Consider the following 15571-nt stretch of genomic DNA (forward strand, 5'->3'; position numbering starts at 1 on the left):
CTCACCTTGTTATTTATGAGTTATTTATAAGCCTTGCTGCTGGGGGGCTTTTTTTACCCCGTATTTATTGGTGACCCCCCCGCCACAGCTGCGACTCCGGGTCCAGCATCGCCCCACGGTGCTCGAGATCCCCCGGCCGGACCCTGCGAGCGCTACCTGGGCACTCGCTGGTTATTTATTCTCCAAAAGCTATTTATTGTCTCCTCTCTATGTGCTATTTAATGCTGCAAATAAAACCTGACCTTCCCCAGCAAAGTCCCTGCTCTGTTCCCAGTCAGGACAGTGGGATGTTGGGGACTGGGGACATGTCCATGAGTGTCCCACAGGGTAAGAAGAGGCTGTGGAACATCCCTCAGCCACAGCGTGGGGGGCAAAGCACCAGTGCACCCAGTGCAGCAGTGCTGGGTGAACTGGGAGGTGATGGGGAGGGCTGCAGGGGACAGGGGTGTCCCCAGAACCTCAACACCCACATCTCTCCCACAGGTCTGCCCCCTGGGCATGCCCATCCCACAGGCCTGGTGCCACCTGCAAGGGCCATCCCACCTGTCCTGGCAGCACCTGAGGGTCCCTGGGTGGCTGTGCCCCCCAAAAAAGAGTGTGTGGGGAGAGGGCAGAGGGGGCCTGGAGCAGCTGCTGATGCCCAGCAGGCAAGGTTAAGGATTTGGCACCCACATCACACCTGGGCACCTTCCAGCACCCTGGAGTGGAGCAGGGGAGGGAAATGCTCCCCAGTGCCTCAAGGGATGTCATCCCAGGTTTTGGGGGCTCCTCTGGGACTTGTTGTGCACCTCCAGTGCAGGGCCCCTGCACTTTTATCCCACTATTGAGTCCGTAAGGAGGGGACCCTGGGTTTGCCCATAATTGCACTGTTTGGCCTCAAAACCCACCTCAATCCAGCCCAGGGAGCAGCTTAACCCCCATGGCAGTGGGAGGCTCCTCTCATGGACTGGAATGCAGGGACAGCCAGTGCCTTTCCCACTTTTTATTGAAAGAGTAACTGCAGAGTGATAAAAAACAGGGAGAGCCGGTGATGGGAGCAGAGCTGCCTGAACCACCTCGGCAATGGGGGCCTGGGGAACCCCCCAGGAAGCTGGGGAGTCCCTGAGAGCTGGTGTTCCACAGGGATTTGGGGATCCCCCAGGGAACTGGGGGCTGCTTGGAGAGTTGGGACACACTCAGGGAGCTGAGCATCCCCAAGAACCTGGGAATCTTCTGGAAGCTTTGGAGTCTTGGGGAGTTGGAGACCCCACAGGGAGCATCACATCACTACAAGTTTGAGGAGCCCTGGGAGCTGGAGACCTCCCTGAGAAGCTGAGCATTCCCAGGGATTTGGAGATCCCCAGGAGCCGGGGAGCTTCTGGGGTCCAGAGATCACACAGGGAGCTGAGCACTGCTGGGGATTTGGGGATCACTTGGGAAGCTGAGCATTCACAGGAATTCAGGGCTCACCAGGGGCTGGGGAGCCTCTGGGAGTTGAAGATCCCCTAGGGGAGCTGAGCAACCCTGGGGATTTGGGAATCCTTTGGAGAGCTGGGGAGCCCAGTGGAAACTGATAATCCCCAGGGATTTGAGCATCACCAAATTCCCCAAGAAGCTGAGCACCCCAGGTCACCCCTGGAGCCAGGCCCTCCATTTCCCACAGCGGATCCAGGGAGCAGCTGGGAAGCAGGAGCAGGAGCAGCAGAGCAGGGCAGGAGGGTCCCCTGGTCACTCAGCCTCCACAGGGATGGGGTTCACCTGCCCCCCCACCTCGGCCGGCGGCTTCTTGCGGGCATCGGCGGGGGGGCGGGGCGGGGGGTTGCTGGGGGGCTGTTTGATGGTGCCCCCCACCTGTGGCCGCTCCCGGGGCTTCTGCTCGATGGGTGTCCACTCCTCCCCACGCACTGCAGCCTGCCAAGCCAAGGGGGTGTCAGGGAGGGCATCTCCTCCTCCTCCCAGCCCCACCCCGAGCCCCCCAAGCCCCCTCTGCACTCACCAGCAGGTAGATGCCACTGGCAATGCCCAGGCAGACGGTGCCCAGGATGGTGGAGAGCAGGAAACCGGCAGGAACAGCCAGGCTGTGGGAGAGATTTGGGGTTCAAAGGGGTGTCAGGGGGGCTGGACCCCACCCCTGAGCCCACAGCCCACTCACGCAGCGTGGAGGATGGCTCGGATGTAGTAATTCCTGGTGAGGGGCCCAAACAGCTTCACCACGGCTGTCATGTACTTCTGGCCACTGCAGAGGAACACTGGGGGGTCAGAGGGGGTGTCCCCACCCAGGGGCACCAAGGGACCCACCCTATCTCCATGCTGTGCTGCACAGAGCGCCCTAAGGAACCCACCTGTGGGATCCAGCTCTGCTCCCACCCCCCAGTGCCACAGCCTTGTGTTTGAGAGGGCACCAGGACCCCCAGCCCAGAGATAAGGGAGAGGGACACAGCACTTACCACCTCTCCATGGTGGTGCCCTTTTTCCTCTTGCTCCTGGGATACTCGAGCAGGCAGACCAGGACGCCTGCCGCGCTGCCGGGGGGTCAAGGAAAGGGGGAATCGCGCTGGGAATAGTCCCAAAGCATCACCCTTCCACCAAAAAGGGGCTGGTTGGGGCAGGGAAGGCACGATCTGGGACCAGAGTGGCGAGGATGTGACCACTCCATCTGTGCTTCCCACCCCGATCGGGACAGGGTTTCCCAGTAACCCAGCCCCGGGAATCTCTCGGGAAGGATACATGGAGTAGGCAGCGAAGTACCAGCCCTTGAACTGCCCCGCCACGGCCACGATCCCGCCCGTCACCAGGACTGTGGGGACAGCGAGGGATGGAGAGGTCCGGCCCGGCACACAAACCCCCAAACCAGGATACAAATCCCCAAAGCCAGGCTATAACCCCTCCAAACCAGCATTCAAACCTTCAGCCTGGGATGCAGGTCCCCCAGTTCGGGACAGAAATCCCCAACACAGGATACTGGCCCCCAAACCCAGGATACAAACGCCCAACATGAGCCACAACCTCCAAACCTGGGATTACGGCCCTGGGCACCCTGACATGTAGGATGTCTTGGATTCAGGGAAGGAAAACGGGGGTCTCCATGGCCCCGGGCACTCTGATATGTGGGGTGCCAGGGAGATGCTGTGTGCGGGACCCCCTGGATTCAGGGAACTCGGGAGCTCCAGGCTTGAAGGGGCTTTGCAGGGAGGTTTCTGGCCCCGCGGCCGGAGGAGGAAGAGAGAAGAGGGGAGGAGTAGAGGAGGAAGAGAGGGCAGACGAGGAAGAGAAAAGGAGGAACCGGACGCTCCAGCTCTGCGCATCCCTCGCTGGGACGGGACTTCCCGGCCATCCCCCGGCGCTCCCTCGGTGGCACCGGGACCCGCCATCCCTCGGGGCCGTGTCTGGGGGCACCGAGGGGTTCAGCACCCCCAGCCCTCCGGCTGCCGGGTCCCCATCACCCCGCACCCCCAGAGCCCCCGCACTCACTGAGCCCGGCAGCGAGCGCCTGCTCGTTCGCCCACATGGCCCACTCGATCTGCCCCATGGCCCTGGGGGGATCGGCTCGGCCTGAGCGGATTCGGCTACTCCTGGCTCCGTTAGGCTCGGTCCGAGTGGGTGCGGCTGGTCCCGGCCCCGTTCGGTTCGGTCTGAGCGGGTTGGGCTGGTCTCGGTCCCGTTAGGCTCAGCCCGAGCGGGTGCGTCTTATCCTGGTTCTAGTCCCGTTCCCGTTAGGCTGGGCCCGAGCGGGTTCGGCTAGTCCCGGTGCTAGTCCCGGTCCCGGTCCCGGTCCCGTTAAGCTCCGCTCTGCTGGTCCCGACCCGGAAGGCGGATACAATGTAACCAAATACAGGACACGCCCTCTTTGTCTTAGGCCACGCCCTCTTCAATAAAGGCCACGCCCCTCAAAGGGACACGCGGGGACAGGGGACAAGTTGGGGGTGATGAGGATGCCGTGAGGGGACGGGATCTGTCTGGCCACAGCAGGGAAATCTGAGGGGCAGGGGCAGCATCAGTCCCACAAGGGACACTGGGGAACAGGGGACATGTTGGGGTGACAAGGATGGTCCAGGGGGACAAGAGCTGTCTGGTTCAAGGGGACAGGATGAGTCCAAGGGACACTGGGGGATAGGGGACACGTTGGGGTGACAAGGATGGTCCGGGGGGACAGGATCTGTCTGGTGCAGTGGGACACGATCAGACCAAGGGACACTACGGGACAAGGAATATGTTGGGGTGACAAGGATGGTCCAGGGGGACAGCATCTGTCTGGTCCAGGGGGACAGGATCAGTCCAAGGGGCACTGGGGGACATGGGAAATGCTGGGGTGACAAGGACAGTGTGAGGGGACAGGATTTGTCTGGTCCAGCAGGACAGGATCAGCCCCACACAGAACATGAGTGGAATAGGATTAGCCCCTGAGGGCTGTGGGACAGAATCAGTTCTGCAAGGGACAGGGAGGGGACAGAGGATGTGCAAGGGACAGTGACCACATGGGGTAATGGGGACTGTGCAGGGGGACAGGATCAGCCCCAGGCACAGCCATTAGGAGGAACTGTCCCCACTCCTGTCCCCTCTTTTGGCTGGCACTGTCCCCCCAGCACCACATATGGAGTCCAACACTCCAAAACAGAACCAGGAACCTTCTATTTTCTTACAAAAGAGTAAAAACCAGCCCCGCAGTCACATCCTGCCCCAGGGCTGGGACAGCAGGCCTGGCTCAGGGTCCTGAGCTCCCCGGGTGGCACTGGCAGAACCTTCCTGGCATGTCCTGGCTGTGCCAGGGGTGCCACCAGGGATGTCACCAGGGTTCAGGTGCGCTGTCGGGGCAGCCCATCTGCTCCCAGGAGGTGCTGACTGGGATCATCCACGAGCTGGGGACCAGGGCCAGGCTGTGGGGCAGGACAGGGGTTAGGAACACGGAAAAGCCCCGCTGTCTGCAGGGACCCCCCTCAGGGCTGGGGGGCAGCTCTGAGCCCCACAGAACCCCAAAGGCCACCCCACAGGGAACATGTCCAGGGAGGGGGTCCTGCACACCCATATGGGGACGGGGACAGGGATGGGGCGCCACACACACTTCTAAGGGGATGGGGACAAGGTCTTGCACAGTCCCCTGGGGTTAGGGGCAGGGATGAGGTCATGTGCACCCCTGGGGACAGGAATGGGGTCCCACCAGAGGCCAGGCAGACATGTCCCCCTGTCCACTCTCCCAGCTCCCCCAGCCCCTCACCTTGGTGTGCAGGATATACTGGACAGCCCCTGGCACCGGCTCAGTGACCACGGCGGTCACCAACTCCTGCGGCAGCGTGGCCGAGCCCACGGGCAGGCCCCGGACAAACCTGTGGCACAGTAAGGGCTCAGTCCTGTCCCCCACAGCCTCCTACCACCCATCCCCAGTAAGAGATGGCACTGCCTTACTGGTCCCCGTTGGTGGCAGGGGGGAAGCTGCGCCTCACCACCTCCACAAACTCATCCACGGTGTCGGCCAGCGCGAAGATCACGGCGTTGGGGCCGGCGTCGAAGGTGTAGGCGACCTGTGGTGGGATCAGGGGGCACGTGGGGACCTGGGGAGGGCCCACGGCACCTTGGCACACACAGAGCCACGGCTGGTACCTTGGTGTGCCCATGGTGGGTGTTGTAGCGATGTGCCAGCGCGATGATGTGGCGCGAGAGATCGTTGAGGTAGAAGATGGGTGGGAAGGTGTCCAGGCAGGTGGCGTGGAACTGGTTGCTGTCCCTCATGGCCAGCTGGCCAAAGCCCTCGAAGTCCCGCTCCTGGATGTGCTGTATCATCTGGGCCAGGCGTTCTGGGACCACCACCTCTGCCCGGTGCTGCCACGGCACGGGGACAGTCACCCCAGGTTGGTGACACCCATGGCAGGTGGGTTGTGGTCACCCCAATTCAGTGACACCCATGGTAGGTGGGTCACAGCCACCTCAATACAGTGTCACCTACAGCAGGTGGGTTGTGGTCACCCCAGTTCAGTGACACCCATGGTAGGTGGGTCACAGCCACCTCAATACAGTGTCACCTACAGCAGGTGGGTTGTGGTCACCCCAATTCAGTGACACCCATGGTAGGTGGGTCACAGCCACCTCAATACAGTGTCACCTGCAGCAGGTGGGTTGTGGTCACCCCAATTCAGTGACACCCATGGTAGGTGGGTCACAGCCACCTCAATACAGTGTCACCTGCAGCAGGTGGGTTGTGGTCACCCCAATTCAGTGACACCCATGGTAGGTGGGTCACAGCCACCTCAATACAGTGTCACCTGCAGCAGGTGGGTTGTGGTCACCCCAATTCAGTGACACCCATGGTAGGTGGGTCACAGCCACCTCAATACAGTGTCACCTGCAGCAGGTGGGTTGTGGTCACCCCAATTCAGTGACACCCATGGTAGGTGGGTCACAGCCACCTCAATACAGTGTCACCTGCAGCAGGTGGGTTGTGGTCACCCCAATTCAGTGACACCCATGGTAGGTGGGTCACAGCCACCTCAATACAGTGTCACCTGCAGCAGGTGGGTTGTGGTCACCCCAATTCAGTGACACTTGTGACAGGCAGGTCACTATCACACGAATTCTGTGACACCCACAGCAGGTGGATCATGGTCACCCCAATCTGGTGACACCCACAGCACTGCAACCCTTTGGGTGTCACTCCACACCCTCCAGCCCCATTCCAAAAGAAAGGGACCAGGACCCTGCCCAGGCAGGATGAGGCCCGTCCCCCCATACCTTGAGCAAGGGGCTGGTCTCCACACTGGTCTGCATCCCTGTTGTGCTGGCCACCGGCTTCTTCTCCCCACTGACCTGGGGGGGACACGGATGGTGGGACACCCCCTGGGGTTGGGGTGCTCCTGAATCCCACCCACAGGCGCTGGGTCAGCCCATACGCCCTCCCACTGCTCACCACCAGCACGAGGACCCTGAGCTCTGGCCAGTGTGTCTCGGGGGCCACTTGGTGTGCCAGGCTGTCGGTGCCATCGGGCCGCTCCCCGCGCTGCCACTGCACGAAGCCGCCCCACATGCTGCGACAGGCGCTGCCCGAGCCCCGCCGCGCCACCACGGACAGCTCCTCCTCCACGCCATAGAGCCGGGCCAGGGCTGACACTGCGGGCACGGGCACAGGGCACACCCCCGTCACCCCTTCCTGCTGCCCTCCATCCCGTCCAGCCACAGGCAGGGCACAGGTCGGAGGGGCAGACACCTCCTCCAGCCCTTCCTGCTGCCACACGAGGGGACAGGGCGAGAGGGGCCACCCCTGCCAGCGCCGTGCCCTGTCCCACACCCACCCAGGCAGGCGTAGCCGGCGGCAGACGAGGCCAGCCCCGCGGCCGTGGGGAAGTTGTTCTCGGAGGCGACGTGGACCTTGTAGGAGAGGAGGCTGCGGGTGGTCGAGTCCCCGGAGCCGCCCCGGCGCTTGCGGGCCAGGCGCCGCACTGCGGGGACAGGGGCAATGAGGGGGTGGCACTGGGGGCACCTCCCCTGGCACCGGGGGGTTCAGGGGTCACGCACCCTCCCGCAGACAGGCCTGCACCCGCGGGTGCCCCACGTCGGCCTCTGCCCCGTTCAGCCACAGCCGATCCTCCGTGAAGTCCCGGCTGGCCGCAGCCGTGGTCGTGGTCTTGAGCTGTGGGGAGAGAGGGTGGGGGGCTCAGGACCCCTGGGCATGGGGGGCAGGAGGGGCTGAGCCTGACCTTGATCCCGAGCCTGAGGCTGAGCCTGACTGAGGCTGAGCCTGACTCACCTGGTCCTGGTGCAGGGTCACACTCAGGGAGGAGTTGATGGGCAGGATGAGGTCGGTGTCTCGCTTGCCCCCTGTAAGAGAGCATGGCATGGCATGGCATGGAACAGCTTGGGATGGCATGGCACAGCTTGGAATGGCATAGAACAGCTTGGGATGGCATAGCATGGCTTGGAATGGCACAGAAGAGCTTGGGATGGCATGGCACTGATGGACAGTACAGCATGGCATAGCACAGCTTGGAATGGCATGACCCTGCCTGGGATGGCATGGAATGGCATGGCACTGTCGGAATGGCACGGAGTGACACGACACGGCATGGAAAGCAGGGACACAGCACAGCATGGCATAGCACAGCTTGGCACGGCACAGCTGGACACGGCACAGCTGGACACGGCACAGCTTGGCACGGCACAGCTGGCCATGGCCCGGCCCGTCACGGCATCTCTGCCCCCCACACCGCCCGTACCCCGCCACGCAGGGGCCAGACCCGCGCCCTCCCCGCGCACTCACAGTACTTGATGACGGCGATGTTCACCGGGGCCGTGCAGGTGGCCATGGCGAGCGCCCGCTCCGCCGCCATCGCCGCCTCTCCCCGCCGGCCTCAGGCCCCGCCCCCGCGCCATGCACGTCACCCTCACCTGTGGCGCGTTCCCGCCTCGCCATTGGTCAGCACCGAAGGGCCCGGCCCGCCGTGTCCAATGGCAGCGATCGCACCACGGCCAGGCCCCGCCCCCTGAGGCGCTGGGAGGGGCCTGCGGGGGCGCCATATTCGAGTCGGGAATAGGGCTGCGCATGCGCGGGGGGTGCCGGTGTTCCCAGTGCCGCTCCCACTATTCCCAGTACCGCTTCCAGTTCCACTGTCAGTGCTCCACACGCAGCTCTGCCTCCAGCACCGCACTGCTCCAGTGTTGCCCCAGTTCTCCCCGTGCTCTCGGTGTCCCCAGCCCCGCCAAGGCACCAGTGCGCCCAGTGACTCCAGCAGTGCCCCAGTGTCCCCAGCCACCTCCAGTGCTCCCAGTATCCCCAGTGCTTCCGACCCCGCTGTAACCTTCACACTCCAGTGCTCCAAATATTCCCAGGACTCTGCTAGTGCTCTCAGTGCCTTCAGGGCCACCACGATCCCAGCCCCCAGTGCTCCCAGTATGACCAGTACCAAAGTATACCAGTGCCTCTCCAGTGCTCCCAGCACCCCATGTGCTGCCAGCATCCCTTCAGTGTTCCCATCACCCTGCAATGCTCCCAGTACCGCCAGAGCCTCCAGTGCTCCCAGTACAGCAGGGACTGGGAGCCACCCCCACGCACACTGGGTGTTATCCCAGAGAGTGGGTTGGGTGGCCTTTGACTGGACACAAAGCTGGAAAGACAAGCCCTGAGTTTGGGGACAGAGCAGGATGGGGGGCAACCCCCCCACAAACACATCCTGCACCCCAAAAGAGCCCACACGTGGATGAAACTGCCTTTATTGAGAAAAATGGTTTGCTACAAATACATCATCCAGTTAATTAATTCTTCTGCAAAAAACAGGACGGCTCGTTAAAAGTTCTGATTATGCAAAAAAGTGGTGGGTGACACACTGGTGGGCATGGCAGGATCCCTGGCATGAGGGGATCCACAGCACAGAGGGATCCCTGGCATGGGGGGATCCACGGCACAGAGGGATCCCTGGCACAGAGGGATTTCTGGCATTGGGGGATCCCTGGCACAGAGGGATCCCTGGCACAGAGGGATTTCTGGCACAGAGGGATCCCTGGCATTGAGGGATCCCTGGCACAGAGGGATCCCTGGCATTGAGGGATCCCTGGCACAGAGGGATCCCTGGCATTGAGGGATCCCTGGCACAGAGGGATCCCTGGCATTGAGGGATCCCTGGCACAGAGGGATTTCTGGCACAGAGGGATCCCTGGCATTGAGGGATCCCTGGCACAGAGGGATCCCTGGCACAGAGGGATCCCTGGCATTGAGGGATCCCTGGCACAGAGGGATCCCTGGCATTGAGGGATCCCTGGCACAGAGGGATCCCTGGCATGGGGGGATCCACGGCACAGAGGGATCCCTGGCACAGAGGGATCCCTGGCATTGAGGGGTTCCTGGCACAGCCCAGCATGACCAGATCTGACCCCCCACACCCAGGGCCTTAAAGTGCTTTACAAAAGCAGCTGTTGCTGTTCCTGCTCTGGCTCTGTGGGGAAAAAAAAGGGAAGGGAGGAAGGAAGGAGACCAAGGATAACAGTGCTATCCCAAAAGCAGGGAGTTCAGATGGAGGTTGCTCCAGGAATTGAGGATCCCAGCTGAGAACAGGACAGGGAAAGCCTCCTGGTTCCCTCTGGGGAGATGCCAGTGCTCTCCATCCCACCAGGAACATCCTCCAGGGTGGGCAGGTGCCAGCAATGCTGGGCAGGTAAGAGAAGACCCCATCCCTCCTCCAACCCTCTCCGTGCCCTGCCAGGAGAGTGGAAGGTTTCTGCACCCTCCTTGTGGGGCTGCAGATCCCAAAAACGTCCAGTACTACTAAAATCAAAATAAAAATCAAGCAGGTATTGCTAGAGCAGAGCTGGAGACAGGTCTTGGACGAGCCTTGGGAGTTCCCCGAGCAGGGAGACACAGAGGGTTCCTCTCCCACCCCTCTTCCCTGCAAATCCTGCTGGAAGGCATCACAGTGGCCCTCAGGCACCACCCCCTCCCTCAGCTCCATCACTGGGAGCCTTGGGCTCATCCCATCACCAGTGCCAGATCCCTCCCACCCTCTCCCAGCCCTCCAGAGCCAACTCCAGATAGGGCAGAGACAAAGAGGATGCAGGGGATGGGTCACCAGGATGCTACAGAGCATCTTGGATCAACAGTGCTCTATTCCCAGGGAAAGACTGGGAAAGGGAGATGCAATCTCCTATTTCTGGGGGGATAAGCAGCTCAGTGTTCCAGTTGGGATCCTGCAAGGACAGACAGACATCCCACACACACACATGGCCTGGACACAATCCAGCTGCTCCGTGCCAGTGTGGCACAACAATCCCGCCTGCTCCCTCACAGGCACAGGAATTCTGAGGGAAGGGAATGGCCCAGAAAGACCCAGGAGCAGCCCAGAATGCCTCAGGAATGGCCCAGGAAGAGCCACAAAGGACCTCTGTGCACTTCCCACCATCCCACAGAGTCCAACCCGCCACTCCAGGATCCAGCTCCTGCCTCCCACCCCATTCCAAATCCACATGCTCATTTGCTTGGGGTTTTTTTCTGTTTAAAAATAAACTTTCTTAATAATGTTCCATAAAAATACTCTTGTCCCAGGTGACAGGTATTGCAGTGTGAAGAGGAACAGCTTCTGATCCCACTAGAAAACGTGGAAAAGGCTTCACGCTGGTTCATGTAGAAAAATGCAAGGAATTAGTATCCCAAGAGCAGGTACAAAACGAGGAGGGGGTTTCCCTGGGTGCCAGATGCCATCCCCAAGGGCTTCTCCAAATCCACTGTCCTCATGGGGAACGTGAGGGTGAGTCTCATCCCGGGATTCAGGTGAAGGAGGCAGCTCCTGCCTCCAGCACAGGGGTCAGGATGGCCCAACATCTCTAGAAAAATCCATCGAGTTTAAAAAAAGATGCTCCGTGCTGTTTTCCTCCTTTTTAAAAGGATGTGGATGATTCCAGTCCCAAATTAGGGTGCTTTGCATCAAATACATCAGTTTTAGGTACCTATTTGATTGCAACAGAGAGCAAGGACAAGTAAGTGTGCCAAAAGCATCTAATAATAAATAGATCTGGACACAGGGATATGCTCCAAATACGGGTATGAAATGCCCAACCAGGGACTGCTCCCAGCCCTTCAGTGCCAGCTCCTCTCTCCAGATGTCTGTGCTCAATCACCAGGACGCTGAGGAGACTCCACCTTGTGAAACCAGGTGGGATTTGCCCAGAGCAGAGGGCACAGAGGCAGCAGTGGAGCTCCAGGGGTGCCGACAAGGATCCGTGTCCTCCTGGAAGGCCGAGTGTGCAAAAGGAGCCGGGGCAGGGAGAGGGATCCCCCTCAGTTCTCAGAGAGGGACAGAGCCAGGGCCGCCTGCAATGCTGCCTCCTCATCGATGTTGTAATCCTAAAAATAAAACAGGGATGCTCAGGAGAGCTGGCACAGCCAGGGCACACCATCTCCATGGGGCCCTGCCAGCTCCTGGTCGTGCCACGGAGGCTCCACTCCTCTGGCACACAGATCCCAGGAATGCCACCCGTGCTCTTTGGGGTGTGCTTTGTGCCCACATCCCTCTCCTGCCTGGAACCCTACACGTGGTAGCAAGAATGGAACATGCCCACACAAGCTGAGGCCAAAGGGTGAAGCTTTCTAGCAAGGTCACAGTTTTTTTTCCAGCACTCTGGGTCGGGTTTATCCAACACACCAATCATTCCTGAAGATTGGATATTCTTTTCCCTGACTTCTATCCAATAAAAGCAGTGTGGGAACAAAACCTCCCCTGGGTCGGTACAGCCAAGGCTGGGCCATCACACCCTCACCCCCACACAGGAGAGGGTCACAGACCCCCCAAATGAAAGAGCCACAGCCCTCAAAGCCCAAGGCTGGGCTGTTCCCCTCCCCCTGCTTCTGAAACCTCAAAGAAAAGGCTTTTTGTGTTAAAATTCCTCAGGGGAAGAGTTTAATGGAACAGTCTTTGTAGAGAGCAGGAACATCTCCCTCTCCTTTTGTGAGGACAACCAGCCCAGCACCCCCAGTGGGGTGGGTCTCACGGGTGGGGACACGTGTGCCACGTGCCTCCCGTGGAGCCCAAAGGGGGATCTGTCCCCTTCCCAGTGGGATGGGCTGATCCCAGCACAGGAAGGGAAGGGAAGGGCTGGTTTCCCCTCTCACCACAGGGAGTGGGGGGGCCCCTTTTTTTTGACTCACCACAAAGGTGTCGTAGGAGAACTTGTGCCTGTGGAGCAGGTGCTGGAGGAAGTTGGCACTTTTGTAGCTGGGATCGCCCCAGGGCATGGCTGAGCACACTGGGCACACCTGCAGGGACAGGGACACCAGAACGGTGACATCTGGACATGAATCCTCTGCCTCGACCTCCCTGACAGTGACTGTGCCCTCCACTTTCTGATAGAGGGTTATGGACAGAGAATGTGCTAAACAGGGAACCTCTAACAAAGCAGAGGGATTGAAACAAATGAAACCTGCTGGAGACACATCCAGATTTCCAGAAGTTTCCCTGCACATCCCAGCCCAACTCCATGCCCCAGCTTCACTCACCACTTTGTTGGGGTCATTCCTGTGGTTTTCCATGCAGTGCTTCACCAGTTCCTGCTGGTCCAGGTTCCGGGCCCCACAGTACGGACACACGAATGTCGAGCGGTTGGGAATGTTGCTACAGAGAGCAAAGACAAGCTCAGATCCCCTGGGATGGGGCTGGATTGATTCCTTCCAAACTAACCCCAGTTCTGTGACAGCAGAAGCCAGCCCAGCCCCTTCCCACCCTGTGGGTCCTTCATCCCAACCCAAGCTCCAAAACATGGAGCAGCACAAAGGCTGCAGGTGCCAGGAGGGAAAAGTGCTGATATTCCTCCCTATGACTGGCCAGGGAAAGGGAAAACACACGCTTGGATTTTAGGGTGTGCAAGGAGGGACATGTTTCCCCACCTGAGGCACAGGAATACCTGGGAATAGGTTGAGATGTGGGGACAACTGGAACAAACTTGGGGCAGTTGGCCATCTGCTCCTGCACCTTGGCGCAGGATGAGACGTGGGAGCGCATTTTGGCCAAGGTCACCTGGAGAAGAAGGACAAGAAACATTCCTGGGGGCTTTTCCCAGCTTTGCAGCCACTCTTTCCCCAGCCTGGTGGTTGTGACTCAAGGGCAGGACCCAGCACTTGGCTTTGTTGACCCTCACTCCACTGGCCTCAGCCCATGGATCCAACCTGTCCCAACCCCTCTGCAGAGCTTCCTGTTCTCCAGCAGATCCACATCCCACCCTCATATGGGGACGTGCTGAACAGGGAACCTCACACACCAAAGCAGGGACAGCCAGTAACCACTCTCCTGGCACCACACCCATGGGATCAGGATCAGGATGGGAACTGGCAGCCTGTACCTTCTTGCTGCAGCCTCTGCAGGGAGCCTTGTAGGACGAGAGCTGCTTCTCCACGCTGGAAGCCTTCTCCACCTTTTTGGGATCGAAGGGCACGCGGCAGAGCGGGCACAGCGGGGATGGCACCTGCAGGCAGGGCTGCAGGCATTCCCCACAAAACCTGGGAGCACAGAACGGGACTGAGCACCCCGGGAAGGAAAGTGGGATCCCAGCAGGGCACACCCACTCCCAGGGACTCTCAGCACCCCAAAACCCAGGGATCAGTAGCCCAACTGGGAAAGCTGGGAGGCTGGGAGAGGGTGAGAGGAGGCCAAACCCCCAAGGAGCTCCCTGCACGTACAGATGATTCTGCTGCTCCGAGACTGGATTTGAAAGGTGCCAAACAAAAATGGTGCCAAGTATCCAGGTCAGGCAGGGATGGAGTGAGCACATTAGAGCCCGGATCACTTCCTTGCAAGGTCCTTATATCCCTAGGAGTGTGGCTGTGGCTGAGGAATCCAAATGGGGAGGAGGTGCAGGAAAGCACTGCCAGGCACAAGGCAAAGCAGTTCCATCCCCAGAATCCAATTTTCCTGGCATTCATGACCCTTCCTACACAGCTCCCATCATCAGGAACAGGGAATGAAACACCTCAAAACATCTGCCGCAGCAAGGGGAGTGGGTTTGAGGAGTGGGTGGAATCATGGAGGGGATCAGGAATCATCTCCAGCCCCAAACAAGCTCAAGGTGAATAAGCAAGACAGTGCTGGAGCTCCGAGTGAAGCCACAGCTCTCCTGGGGTGTCCCCAGAATCAGATGGAAAAAGGGATCAAGGTGTTCCTGAAATGCTGGGGGAACAAGTGGACAAGAGTTTGGGATGTCCTGGGGGTGGGAGCCAGGTCTGGGAACAGAGGGAGCTCTGGATGGTCAATGGGACACCCAACATTGGCTCCACACTGGGAGACACGGTGGGGGAGACAGAGGGAAGGATTTGGGATGGGTGGGATGGGGGTCTGGGGATGAGGGATGAGATGGGGGTCCTGGTATTTGACTGGGGGTGGGATGGGGGTCCTGAAACCAGACTTAGAGGGGTGAGATGAGGATCTTGGCATGGGAGGGGTGAGATGGGGAGGTGGGATGGGGGCCCTGGTGTGGGATGGGAAGAGCAGGAATAGGGACCTTGGTACTTGACTGGGGGTGGGATGGGGGTCTCAGTACCAAGATGAGGGGTGGGATGGGGATCCTGGTACTGAACCATCTCAGGGGTGGGATCGGGATCCCGGTATTTGACTTTGGGTGGGAGGGGGGGTCTTGGTACCGGGATGAGGGGTGGGAATGGGGGTCCCGGTACTGAACCATCCCAGGGGTGGGAATGGGGGTCCCGGTACTGAACCATCGCAGGGGTGGGAGGGAGGTCTCGTTGCAGGTCGGGCTCTTTGGCAGAGAGCCCCGAGGGATCGCAGCGCCAGGACAGGGCCCGGCCACCGCAGCGCGCCCGTCCCTGGGGCCGGGCCAGCCAGGGGGTCCCGGGGGGTCCCCACCGCCCCCGCCCGGGCCCCGTCTCACGTGTGGCCGCAGCCCGCGATGCCGACGGCGCGGTGGAACACCTCGAGGCAGATGGGGCAGCTGAACTGCGCCTCCAGCGCCTCGGCCGCGGCGCCGGGCCCGGGGTTGGCGCGGGGGGGCCCGGCCGAGCCCTGCGGCCGCTGCGCCGCCGCCACCAGCAGGCTCCGGAACATGGCGGCGCCGGCGGCGGGGCGGGCCCGGCACGGGGCGGGGACGGCGCGTCAGCAACGCGCGACGGGACAGACCGGGA

General features: G+C 60.6%; 4 protein-coding genes across 7 annotated transcripts in view; 1 reads left to right on the forward strand and 3 right to left on the reverse strand.

Moving 5' to 3' along the window:
- IL17C (interleukin 17C) overlaps window positions 1-39 on the forward strand; it is a 3533-nt gene extending 3494 nt beyond the window's left edge. Inside the window, exon 3 of the mRNA XM_071567337.1 lies at window positions 1-39. This exon is cut by the window's left edge and continues 359 nt beyond it. The gene's annotated coding sequence lies outside the window, so the exon portion shown is untranslated.
- A 928-nt stretch (window positions 40-967) lies between these two features.
- CYBA (cytochrome b-245 alpha chain) lies at window positions 968-3994 on the reverse strand. The gene is made up of 6 exons (XM_071567336.1): window positions 3451-3994; window positions 2707-2776; window positions 2427-2501; window positions 2132-2215; window positions 1976-2057; window positions 968-1890 (listed from the first exon to the last, which is right to left on the reverse strand). Exons 1-6 carry the CDS (start codon window positions 3506-3508, stop codon window positions 1708-1710), a joined length of 552 nt encoding a protein of 183 aa, XP_071423437.1. The 5' UTR covers window positions 3509-3994; the 3' UTR covers window positions 968-1707.
- A 595-nt stretch (window positions 3995-4589) lies between these two features.
- On the reverse strand, window positions 4590-8318 carry MVD (mevalonate diphosphate decarboxylase). Its single transcript, XM_071567415.1, has 10 exons — window positions 8222-8318; window positions 7712-7782; window positions 7480-7594; window positions 7257-7403; window positions 6875-7074; window positions 6700-6774; window positions 5575-5793; window positions 5380-5495; window positions 5192-5300; window positions 4590-4853 (listed from the first exon to the last, which is right to left on the reverse strand). The coding sequence occupies exons 1-10, from the start codon at window positions 8289-8291 to the stop codon at window positions 4773-4775; spliced, it is 1203 nt and encodes a 400-aa protein (XP_071423516.1). The 5' UTR covers window positions 8292-8318; the 3' UTR covers window positions 4590-4772.
- Window positions 8319-11429: 3111 nt separating this feature from the next.
- RNF166 (ring finger protein 166) lies at window positions 11430-15512 on the reverse strand. Of its 4 annotated transcripts, XM_071567744.1 has the most exons (7): window positions 15322-15406; window positions 14117-14264; window positions 13780-13936; window positions 13345-13457; window positions 12941-13055; window positions 12593-12700; window positions 11430-11791 (listed from the first exon to the last, which is right to left on the reverse strand). In XM_071567744.1, exons 2-7 carry the CDS (start codon window positions 14206-14208, stop codon window positions 11726-11728), a joined length of 651 nt encoding a protein of 216 aa, XP_071423845.1. In that variant the 5' UTR covers window positions 14209-14264; window positions 15322-15406; the 3' UTR covers window positions 11430-11725. The 4 variants fall into 4 exon arrangements, with proteins under 4 accessions (XP_071423845.1, XP_071423842.1, XP_071423844.1 ...); XM_071567741.1 differs by lacking the exon at window positions 14117-14264 and having other exon boundaries at window positions 15322-15512; XM_071567743.1 differs by lacking the exon at window positions 15322-15406 and having other exon boundaries at window positions 14117-14480.
- Between the last annotated feature and the right edge of the window lie 59 nt (window positions 15513-15571).

The sequence above is a fragment of the Pithys albifrons genome, chromosome 12 (assembly GCF_047495875.1).
Source record: "Pithys albifrons albifrons isolate INPA30051 chromosome 12, PitAlb_v1, whole genome shotgun sequence".
In the NCBI taxonomy this organism is placed as follows: Eukaryota; Metazoa; Chordata; class Aves; order Passeriformes; family Thamnophilidae; genus Pithys; species Pithys albifrons.